This window comes from Galeopterus variegatus, unplaced genomic scaffold (genome assembly GCF_000696425.1).
Source record: "Galeopterus variegatus unplaced genomic scaffold, G_variegatus-3.0.2 Scaffold376, whole genome shotgun sequence".
Classification (NCBI taxonomy): Eukaryota; Metazoa; Chordata; class Mammalia; order Dermoptera; family Cynocephalidae; genus Galeopterus; species Galeopterus variegatus.
Genome location: NW_007726487.1, coordinates 564709 through 576953, shown reverse-complemented (window position 1 = coordinate 576953; position 12245 = coordinate 564709). Strand labels below are relative to the sequence as shown.

Sequence of the window (12245 nt, the reverse complement as noted above, 5' to 3'; positions counted from 1 at the left end):
AAATAAACTGAAGGCAAGAGATAAAAGTAGCCCCCCAAAATGATGGGAATCAATAACTAAATTGACTGGTCAATCCATTAGGAGACACAGCATGAGAAGAGGAGAGAGAGAGCTGTGGGTAAGAGGTGGCCAGACTTGGCCTGATGAGGTGAAGGCGTGTGTGGGCAGAGTTCAATAATGGGGGCGGGACTAACAGTTGAGGGCGGGGCAAAAGACTAGGGTGACCTAAATGATACCTGAGTGGACTCTCAGGACCAGGACCATGGACACACTAAGTGTGAGTAAGGCCCTTACAGGAGGGACTTGCCCAACAGATAATGAGCAGTGTCTAAAGGTGAGTGAGGAATTGTAAATAAGATGGATGGGGCCTAAGACAAGCAGGCAGGGCCACTTGGGCCCCCTTCCTCCCAAGCACCAGTGATGGGGATAGGAATGAGAAGGTTTCCCACTGAGCATCTCTGTGTTCTTCCTCCCCCGCAATCAGTTAGAGAAGACAGCCATAAAGATTCAGTCATGGTGGCGTGGCAACCTGGTGCGCCGGACGTTACTGCACGAAGCACTCAGAGCCTGGGTCATCCAGTGCTGGTGGAGGTCGATGCAGGCCAAGATGTTGGAGCAAAGACGGTGCCTGGCACTAAGACTCTACACCTGCCAGGAGTGGGCAGTGGTGAAGGTGCAGGCACAGGTTCGAATGTGGCAGGCCCGCAGGCGGTTCCTCCAGGCACGCCAAGCAGCCTGCATCATCCAGTCTCACTGGCGCTGGCATGCCAGCCAAACCCGAGGCCTGATCCGGGGCCACTATGAGGTCAAAGCCAGCCTGCTGGAGCTCGACATCGAAATCCTCATGACCTAGGGCGCTGGCAGAACCAAGGAGACTGGCTCTCTCTCCCAATAAAGACACTTACTGACCACAGACTTTCCCATTGGAGATTAGACTCATGGAAAAGGGCTCTGCCCCTAACTTTCCTACCTTCCACCCAGAAAAATTCCTTGGTGTGATCTAGAGCCCCTGTTCCCAGGGCACTCATCCTAGGCCCCTGCTCCTAATGCCATACCTGACCAATCTTGCATCCAAAAGAGATCCCAGGGTTGAGATCAAACTCTGATACCTCAGTCAGCCTGATTTTGGCCCCCTCCACAGTGGGGGTAGGCATCAGGTTTTATTTTTCTGCAGCCCCTGCCTAGGCATCTCCATTCAGAGTAGGGCAGCAGAGAATCTGTTACTGCAGCCAGGGCCAGCTGGGGAGAGGCCAGGATTCCACAGGCATGTGCTGGGCAGGGCCCTCAGGGCCAGCACAGTGCTTGGCAGAGATCCAGGACAACAGGGCGCCTCAGCTGAGCAACAGCAGGACAGACTCTGTGCCTCATGGGGGGCAGCCAGCCAGAGCCAGCCCCTGGGGAAAGCCAGAGCAGGAGCTGAGGGGCAGCAGCTGAGCCTGCCGCCTCCATCCCCCGGGGCTAAACATGGAGGCTTCCCTGCGCTCTGCCGGCCACTTCCTGGAAGAATCAGGCACGTGGTGGGAGAAGAGAGACAGATCCCAGGGAGGTTGGGGTGGGTAAAAAAGCAAAGGAGGAGGAGGGGAGGGCAGCTGGAGGTGTCCCTCTGCCATTGGGGGTCATTGGTTTGGGCACACAGCCTCTAAATCCTACCACAGCCTCAGAAGCAGCTGCATTGCTCTCTCTCCCCCTCCCCAGACTGCCACCCCCTCTGCTGGGCCTGCCTCAGATTTCTCACAGTCTCTGCTTTGTCCTCCATGCCTAAGGTCCCTTACTCTCCCCCTGTGTCCCTCAGATGTTTGTCTCTGAACCTCCATCCCAGAAGTCTGTCTGTGACCCTCTCCAGAGTCTTTCAACAGTGGGCCCTGAATGAGGGGTGGGAGGACCAGTCAGGAGGTGTGCAGTGGTCGGGGGTCTTCATGAGCTTTCCTCAGCCCTGAGCCCCTTCAGTTTGTGTGTATGTGGAGGTGGGTCTCCAGAAAATCTGTGGTGGATGTGAGGGTCCAGGGTTCAGTCTGGCACCCATCGCCTCCAGTAGCTTCAGGTGACGGTGATTCAGCCAGGTACCTGGACTTTCTGACTGGTTCCTGCTCTTCCAAGGGACCACCTTTAGGAGCTTCAGATTGAGCTCTCTCCTTCCCCTACTCAGTGAATGGTGTGAGACTGGTTAGGTCTGCAGCTGAGCATGACAGGAATTCTGCATGACTAGCCATCCCAGCAGTGAGAGTGTTTAAAACCTGATCTGAAAAGAATTAAGTCTCTGATTTTCAACCTACATAGGATATTGGAATTCCCTAGGACACCAAAAAATACCTATTCCTGGACTCACCCAGAGATTCTGCTTTAATTGGGCTGGCATGAGGCCTGGACATCAGGATTACAATGTGTGGCCACAGTATGGGAATTGCTGAGTTAAGACCTTCCCAGCTGACCCATGTAGCATCAGTTGGGGAGGGTCATACAGAATTCCGAGGCTGAACACAGAGGGGCTCAAGGTCATCAGGCTTTCTGCTCTTTGACAAGCTAAGAATGCAAATTGAAACAGGGATCCAGAAGGAGTGAAACTTGGGCCAAAAACTTTTGGAAGCAGGAAGATACAGTCCCTTCTGGTAGCTGGGGGGGTGGATGGGAAGACTTTTGTGTGGAAAGTAGGTGTGACCTCTTGTCGCTTGTAGCTAGTATCTCAGGGAGATAATACTACACAGATGTGAGCAATGCGCCATCCCAGAGAAGCCAAACTTCATCCAAGGCCTTAACCACAATTTGGGGTGTTCCTCCCATCTTCAAAAGACAGGGATGGTCTGGACCTGTGGGTGGTGGGCATCAGAGAGCCCAAAGTAGTGGAAATGAATGAGGCAATGGATGGGAGTCAGAGAAGAGGTTCCTCTTTAACAGTGAGGACTGCGGTTAGTGTTGGCCTAGATCAGTGGAGCCACCTTCCCTCCTCTGGAGGGTGAGGCTGCAGGTGGGACTCTCAGAGGCAGACCTCACTGACCCTCCCTGCTCCTCCACACCATCACTGAGAGTTGACCTGCATAAGGAACTCCTCCTGAGAACACATATACTGAAACACTGGAAGCTGGGAAAGGAAGGGTGTACTTGCAGCTTTGGGATAGGAGTGGGCTTGAGCACTCTGGGGGGACTTGGCATTCCCACTCTTGCTCCTCTTCCAGGTGACATGGTGCCCCTGAGACATGTGCCCCAGGCCCACCCATCAATAAAGAAATGTATTGATGCTCAGAAAATAGTTCAGTAAGTGAAGGTCCATACCCTTCCACCCTGGAAAAAAAAACCCAGATAGCATTTAGTCTCCTTGGCCTCCAAGGTGCTCACCCTGTGCTCTCAAGTCCCTCACCTGATGCATTCAACTTCAGTTCTGATCACACAGCACCAGGGTCTCCATCCTGCCTTGTCTTCTGCCTCTCTCTGTCCCACATGCCAAACCCAAAATGAAATGGCCATGGACACTGCCATGCCATGCTTAGTGTAAAGAAGTCTTTGATCAAATTTGTTTTTAAAAATTGACTTTGTTCAAGTCCACCACAAATTAGTATAGATGGTCCCCAATTTAAGATCGTTCGGCTTACAATTTTTGACTTTACAATGGTGCAAAAGCAATACGCATTCAGTACAAACTGTACTTCAAATTTTGAATTTTGATCTTTTCCCAGGCTAACAATAAGTGGTATGATACTCTTTCACAATGCTGGGCAGCTGCAGCAAGCCTCAGCTCCCAGTCAGTCCCACAATCATGAGGGTAAACAACCAATATTCTACGGTGTGCTATGTTGCCAGATGATTTTGTCCAACTGTAGGCTAATGTAAGTGTTCTGAGCATGTTTAAGGTAAGCCAAGCTAAGCTATACTATTCAGTATAAAATGCATTTTTGACCTTTGATATTTTTAACTTATGATGGGTTTATCAGGACATAACCCCATTGTTAAGTTGAGGAGCATCTGTAATAACAAGTAAGATATTTAATTATTAATTGAAAATTTTCCCATAAAGAAAAGTCCAAGCTTAGGTGAATTCATTGGTGAATTCTACAAAACATTTAAAGAAGAAGTAATACAGACTCTAGACAAAGATATCACAATAAAAGTAAACTATACACAATATGCCTCATGAACATAGACACAAAAAGCCTCAGCAAACTATTAGTAAACCAAGTTTATAAAAGTAAACCAACGATATATAAAAGGATCATACACCATTACTAAGTGGAACTTATCCAAGGAGTGCAAAGTTGGTTTAACATCCAAATACCAATTAATTCAATGTGCTATTTTAATAGAATAAAGAACAAAAATAACGATCATCTTATAGACATAAAAAAGCATTTGACAAAATCTAACACCCATTTATAAAATAAATATCTCAACAAATTAGGAACAGAAAGGAACATTCTCAACCTGATAAGAAGCAGGTATGAAAAAGCTACAACTAACACCATACTTAATGATAAAAGACTGAGTGTTTTCCCTAAAATCAGTAAAAAGCAAAGATGTTTTTGCTTTTGCTACTTGTATTCAACATGTACTGGAGGTCTTAGCCAGTGCAATAAGGAGAAAAAAAGAAAGAAGGGATGGAAGAAGGGAGAGAAAGATAGAGAGAGGAAAGAGGGAAGAAAAATTAAATGCATCCAATCCAAATTAGAAAGTAAGAAATAGGGCCGGTCCCATGGCGCACTCGGGAGAGTGCGGCGCTGGGAGTGCAGCGACGCTCCTGCCACGGGTTTGGATCCTATATAGGACTGGCCGGTGCGCTCACTGGCTGAGCGCGGTGCGGGCGACATCACACCAAGGGTTGTGATCCCCTTACCGGTCACGAAAAAAGAGAAAAAAAAAAAGAAAAGAAGAAATAAAACTGTCTTTACTCAAAGATGACATAATTGTCAATGCAGAAAATCCTAAGAAAACTTTTTTTAAAAGTTTACAAAGTAATAAATAAACAAGTCCATTCATCAGGGTTGCTTATCAAAGATCATATAAAAACCAATTGTATTTCTATATATTAGCAATGAACAATCCAAAAATGAAATTAAGAAAACTATTCCATTCAAAATAGCATCAAACAGAATGAAATACTTGGTAATAAATTAAAGCAAAAGAAGTCCAAGTTTTGTAATCTAAAAACCACAAAGCATTGCTTAAAAAATTACAGAAGGTCTAAATAAATGGAGAGATAGTCTTTTCAACCTTTTGGTATCTTTATGTTTTAGATGTGTCTTCTGTCAACTGCATATAAATGGATATATATTTATATATATTTTTACCCAGTATGACATTCTTAGCTTCTTCACTTGAACATTCAGTCCATTTACATTTATTGCAATAACTGGTTTATTAGGTTTATTTATACCATATTATTTTGTGCTTTCCATTGTTGCACTTTTTTCTACTTCTTTTTCCTTATCTTTTTTTCCCTCCTTTTATTTTTTCCCTCTACGAGTTTAGAAATTATACAGTTTGATTTGCTCCCTTTAGTGGTCACCTTAGAAATTGCAACATACTTGCTTAACTGCTGAACAATTTTCAAATCTTAGAACATTTTAACTCAATTTACTCCTCATCACACAACTTACATTATTGTTGTATATTTTAATTCAATCTTGTTTGTTTTTTACAACACCAAAATACATTTATTACTGTTGTTTCACACAGTCAGTGTATGTTTAAATTTGCCCCCATATTTACCATTTTCTTTCCTCTTTATTCCTTGCTGGTGCCTGGACCTCCCATCTGGGGTCACCTTTCTTCTCCCTGAAATATACTCTATAGAATATCCTTTAGTGAGGACCAGATGTTGGTCAACCCTCTGAGTGTCTATATGACTAAACATATAATTCATTTCCCATCATTCTTGACGAATATTTTCACATAGTATAGAATACACAGTTGGCAGTTATTTTCCTTCAGCACACTGAAGATATCATCCCACCACCTTCTAGCTTATATTGTTGCTGTAAAAAAAATAAGCTATCAGTCTAATTGTCATTCCTTGGAAGGTTTATTCTCTTTTCTCTCTAATTGTTTTTAAGACCTTCTGTTTGACTTTGTTGTTCTGGAGTTCCATTTGATTTCTTTATGTGCTTGGAATTATTTTGGCTTCTTCTTGGTCCATTACTGACTATCATCAATTCTGCAAAATTCTCAGCCATTATAATTTTAAATACTTTCCCTCCCCTGTTTCTCTTTAGCTGTGTCTAATATGCTGTGAAGTCACTAATTTTTTTAATTAATAAAGTTCATTTTTAGAGCAGTTTTAGGTTCACAGCAAAATTACAGAAAGTTCCCATATAGCCTCTGACCCCCACTACACACAAACACACAACCTTCCACACTATCAACATCCTGCACCCAAGTGGTACGTTTCTTAAAATCAATGAGCCAACAATGACACATCATTATACCCCAAATCTGTAGTTTACATTAAGGCTTACTCTTCATATTGTACATTCTATGGGTTTTAACAAATATATAATGACATGTATCTACCCTTGTAGTTTCACATAGAATAGTTTCACTACTCTAGAAATATTCTGTGTCTGCCTATTCATCACTCTCCTCCCCTAATGCCTGACAACCACTAATCTTTTTGCCATCTCCACAGGTCTGCCTTTTCCAAAATGTCATCTAGTTGAAATCATATAGTTCCATCATCATTATGATGACACACATCATCATGTGTAGCTTTTCAGATTGGCTTCTTTTTGAATATTATAAGTAATATTATGTAAGATTTCTCCATGTTTTTTTATGGCATGATAGCTCATTTCTTTTTAGCACTGAATAACACTACGTTCTCTGGATGAACCACAGTTTGTTTATCCATTCACCTACTGGAGAACATAGATTATTTCTAAGTTTTGGCGATTATGAATAAAACTGCTATAAACATGTGTGTGCAGGTTTTTGTGTGGGCATAAATTTTTAATTCATTTGGGTAAATACTAAGGAGCACAATTGCTGGATTATGTGATGAAAGTATGATTAGTACTGTAAGAAACTGCCAAACTGTCTCCTGGAGTGGTTGCACTATTTTGCAATTCCACAAGCAGTAAATGAGAGCTCCTGTTGCTCCAAATCCTTGTTAGCATTTGGTTCTAGTATTTTGGATTTTAGCCATTCCAATAGGTGTGTAATGGTATCTTATTGTTCTTTTAATTTGCAATTCCCTAATGACATATGATGTTAATGTCTTTTTTATGCTTACTTACCATCTATATTTCTTCTTTGATGAGTTGTCTGTTCAGGTCTTTTGCCAATTTTTAATCAAATTGCTCATTTTATTATTGCTGAGTTTTAAGAGTTCTCTGCATATTTTTATAACAGTCCTTTATCAGTTGTGTCTTCTGCAAATATTTTCTTTCACTCTGTGACTTATCTTCTCATTTTCTTGGCATTCTCTTTCACAGAAGGGTTTTTTTTTTATTTTGATAATCCAGCTTATCAATTATTTCTTTTATTTTTTGCTTTTGGTGTTGTATCTATAAAGTCATCACCAAACACAAGGTCATCCATGTTTTTTCGTTATCTTCTAGGAGTTTTATAGTTTTGCATTTGATTTAAGTAGATGATCCATTTTGAGCTGATTTTTGTGAAAGATGTAAGGTCTATGTCTAGATCCATTTTTTGCATGTCAATGTTCAATTGTTCTAGCACCATTTGTTGAAAAGACTATCTTTGCTCTATTGTATTGCCTTTGCTCCTTTGTCAAAGATCAGTTGATGATATTTGTGCGGATATATTTCTGGGCTCTATATTCTGTTCCATTGATTTATTTGTGTACTCTTTCACCAATACCACACAGTCTTGATTACTGTAGCTTTACAGTAAATCCTGACATTGGGCAGGGCCAGCCTTCCAACTTCATTCTTCTCCTTCAGTACTGAGTTGCCTATTGACTCTTTTGCCCCTCCATATTAGGATCAGTTTCTGAATATCCACAAAATTATTTGCAGGGGTTTTGATTGGAATTTCATTGAATCACAAGGTCAAATTGGGAACAGCTGACAATATTGAGTCTTTCTATCCATAAACATAGAATATCTCTTTGTTTATGTAGTTCATCTTTAATATCATTCAAAGTTTTGTCATTTTTTCTCATTTCTTGTACATATTTTGTTAGATTTGTACCTAAGTATTTCATTTGGGGGGGGTGCTAATGTGAATGCTATTGTGGGGTTTTTTTCAAATTCTATTTTTTCACTGCTGGTATATAGAAAAAGTGATTGACTTTTGTATATTAACCTTGTGTCCTGAAATCTTGCTATAATCACTTATTAGTTCCAGGAGATTTTTGTTGATTCTTTTGGATTTTCTTTTTTTGTTTTTGGGGTTTTTATTTTTTTCCTTTTTTTTTAGTTTTAAAAAACATTTTATTTTTTTTTTCTTTTGGATTTTCTACATAGATGATTACATATCTGTGAACAAAGACAGTTTGATTTCTTTCCTCAAATCTGTATAAATTTTCTTTTCTTGTCTTGTCTTATTGCGTTAGTTAGGACTTCCAGTATGACGTTGAAAGGGAGTGGTGAGAGGGAGCATCCTTGCCTTTTTCCTGATCTTAGCAGGAAGGCTTCAAGTTTCTCACCATTAACCATGATGTTACTTATAGGCTTGTCATAAATGTCCTTTATCAGATTGAGAGAGTTCTGCTCTATTTCTAGTTTGCTGAGAATTTTTATCATAAATGGGTTTTGGATTTTAATGACTGCTTTTTCAATACCTATTGATATGATTTTGTGATTTGTCTTCTTTAGGCTGTTAATGTGATGGATTACATTAATTGATTTCCTAATGTGCCAGAGCACAAGTGGATTTTTCTCTGATATTCACTTTGAGAACATGATAGGGTGCCTGAAGGTAAAATTTACAGATGGTTTTTCTACCCTTGCGCTGGTTTCCACAGAGGTTTCTGCTCATGGGTTTTTGCTCCAGTAAGTTGTGATTCTCTGCATCCACCTGTCTGACCCTCCAATTTTGGGGGCAGCACTTTGCCCTGTGACCTCACTTCTCTGGTGGATCTGAGAAGAGCTGTTGATTTTTCAGTTTGTTCAGCTTTTTACTTGTTGTTAAGATGGAGTGAAGTTTTCTAAGCTTCTCACATCCCAGACAGAAAACTGGAAGTTTCATCATTAACTTATTATTGTAGTTATTGTATTTTTTCATTTCTAGAAGTTTTATTTGGTTTGTTTTCAGACGTGCTAGATTATTATTTATTGTTTACTGATGGGTTTTTAACGTTTGTCTTTCACTTATTTAAACATATTGCAAATAGTTAATTTCTTGGTTTGACTGCCCGAATGTTTGAAGTCTTTGTGTATCTATTCCTGCTAGTTCTCACCCATGGTGCCTTGTTTTCTTGTGTGTTTAGGTTTTCTAAGTGTGGTCTGCTGATTTTACCTATGAGAATTACTTGATTCCTGGGATGAAGACAGGTTCCTTCGGATAGGATTGTTGCTTCTGTCAGATGCCTGGGCAGACAACCTATTCAGAAGCACTGTAGGCTCCCTCCCACCACTGCAGCTCCAGCTCACCTCTGCCCCGATGAGCTGCCGGGCGCTGAGAAGGGCACATGGTCTGGGGTCCCTGGGGGCAGTGCTAGCCGCCTGTCATGTCCTGGATCATGGAGGGGCTGGTTGTGGACCAGAGCAGCAGGCAGCTTCAGCCCCTTCTGAGAGCAACTTTCAAACCCCTCCTGGGGTTGCAGCAGCACTTGGGCAGCCCCGTGTGCCATGCGTGTCTGGAACCATGGGGCAGTAACCACTCAAATATTCCCGGGGTGTCCATACCCCCGGGAGCAATACCAGGATGCCGGTCTCTGCCTCCCTCCCCCAGGGTGGCAACCAGGAGTGGTCAGTGAGCCTAACCTCCACCACTTTCATGTTGGGCTCCTCCAGTGACAGCCGCAGTGCCACCAAAGGAGCCCAGTGGTTCCGAGACTTCCACCGAGAATGAGGTTCCCCGTGAGGCCAGCATGCCCCCAGCAGCAACAACAACTCCAGCAGCTGGCTGAACATGATGGGGCCCCTCTCGCAGCTGGTCAGCTGGAGCAGCAGTGTGCTCAGGCTAGAGGGCAGTGAGAAGGGCCCGGCCCAGCAGCACCGCAGACTCCCTCAGCTCCCCCCAGAAGTGGACATCAGCATGGGGGTAGTCACAAAGAGTGGCTGTTCTGTCAGTGGGATAGAGCCCCAAACCCAGGCTACCAGGTGAAGCCTGACAGGTCTTCCTACAAGAAGGAATCGATGCTCTGCACCCAAGACCAGCAGTTTCTGGACAAAATTAAGAGCTACTACAAGAATGCAGAACACCATGATCCGGGCTTTAGGGTCAGGTGCTAGCAGAGCCTAGCCTACATCCCCAAGGGACTAGTGAGAAACTCGGTCTCCAGGTTCAACAGCCTGCCCAGACCAGACTCAGAGCCTGTGGCTCCAGTGGAGCATAAGAGACAGGTGGGCTCCCGGCTAGCTCCATGGGACCTGTTTGACCTCCCAGGATCATGCCAGGTGGACCCTGGCAACCCAGCTCCCATCACAGATGCTGAGTTCTGCCCATCTTCAGAAATTGTGACAATCTGGGAGGGAATAGTGTTTTGTGGGGAGCCCTCAGAAGGGACTGAGTCAGAGCCAGGCCAGTGGCTTTGATCTGCATGAGCCCAGTTCATCCTGGAGGAGCATGAGCTGGAGGCCATCATGGAGGAGTTGGCCACTGCCTCTCCAGAAAGCACCTCCCCCACCCAGTGGCCCCACCCAGCCCACCTGGCCTGGGAGCTGAAAGAACTGGCGAAGGAGCTGAGCAGTGGTGTCCAAGGGGGGCTGGTTGCCCTGCTGCACCTCCACATTGTGTAGTTCTCCCACGTGATGGACAGCCACAGGAGTGAGCATATCAAGAACAAGGTTTACCAGCTAGCCAGCCAGTACAGCCTCCACATCAAGAGCAACAAGTCAGTGATGGCCAGGCCGCCATTGCAGTGGGAAAAGGGGACTCCCAAGAGGGACAAGAAGAGCCCCATCACTCACTGCCTACAGGAGAAGGCTGGAGAGCCACCGTGTGCCAAAGGCAAGAGAAAGCTGTTGCTGTCCCTCCTCAACGATGAGCAGCTGATGGTCCAAGAGCACAGCCCCCCATGAGCCCTCCTCAGCTGGGGAGACATCACCATGGCATTTCTCCTTTAGCCCTTCTGCTGCCAGCCTGAGGACCACCTCACCTGGGGCCCGGCCCCCTGCCCAAAGCCCCAGAAGACCCTTTGACACTGAGACCTTCTTGGAGAAAGTCTGACATTGGAGAGCTCCACTCCAAGTATGTCTCCCAAGATAAGGTGCTATAGGTCCAAGGGCAGCCGTACCTGTGACCCATCTGTCAGCCAGAGCCACTTGGTGCCTGAGAACACGGTACAGCCTCTGTCAGGCAGGATGGGCTGCTGCTGCAGCCTGAGCACCAAGAGGGGTGGGGGAGGTGGACAGACCACCCAGCCCCAGCCTCCTGGGTCGCCGCCCCAAAGTGGGCCGGTTGGAGGTAAGGCCCTATATTTCACAGCAGACCTCACCCTGGAGAATGACTGGCAGGTGATCATCATGGAGAAGGGGCCTCTGCCCAGCCCCATGGTGGAGTTGGAGGAGGAGAGCAATGGGCAGGGACCAGGCTCACCTGTGGCCCTGGAGGGGCAGGGCCAGGATTCTCAGGAGTCTGCAAAGTATCAGCCAAAGGAGGAAGGTCCCAGAGACCCAGCAGACCCAAGCCAGCAGTGCAGAATGAGAAACCTAAGGGACAAGTCCCAGACCTTGAAACCCATAGATTGACTACCTCCTGGGGGAGGGAGAAGTCAAGTTGCATGTTGGGGAAGAGCCTGGCCTAGCTCCCCATAGCCTGGGCTCATGTGAACCCCCACCCAGAGTCCTCAGCAAGGCTGTTCCCCACCACACACACGAGCTCCCACTCTCCTGGAAGAATGCTCCAGTGTGCGGGTGAACTTACCTGCTGCTTGTGCCATGCACTGGTGCTACCCTGGGCCTTGTGACAACTTTACACAGGCCCAGATGAGCCGCTCTTCCCCTCTGAGGCCAGTGTGGCTGCTTCTCTTCTAAGTAGTTCTTCTCTGGTAAGAAGCCAAATATTTAAGTTCACCTCTTCCCAGGGAGAGCAAGCACTGCTCAGGCCTCCAGCACTGAGTGGCCACTGCCAGACTGAGCGGCCCACCCAGGAAGGCACGGGAAGTGGCCTGGGGAGGCTTTGCTCTTTAACTG

At 45.1% G+C, this 12245-nt stretch overlaps 1 protein-coding gene and 1 pseudogene across 1 annotated transcript; both read left to right on the top strand.

Annotated features, from left to right (window-relative positions):
* Nucleotides 1-229: 229 nt before the first annotated feature.
* IQCF6 (IQ motif containing F6) lies at nucleotides 230-911 on the top strand. The gene is made up of 2 exons (XM_008568129.1): nucleotides 230-334; nucleotides 485-911. The coding sequence occupies exons 1-2, from the start codon at nucleotides 230-232 to the stop codon at nucleotides 851-853; spliced, it is 474 nt and encodes a 157-aa protein (XP_008566351.1). The 3' UTR covers nucleotides 854-911.
* A 9112-nt stretch (nucleotides 912-10023) lies between these two features.
* Nucleotides 10024-11801, top strand: LOC103586797 (annotated as a pseudogene).
* Nucleotides 11802-12245: the final 444 nt, after the last annotated feature.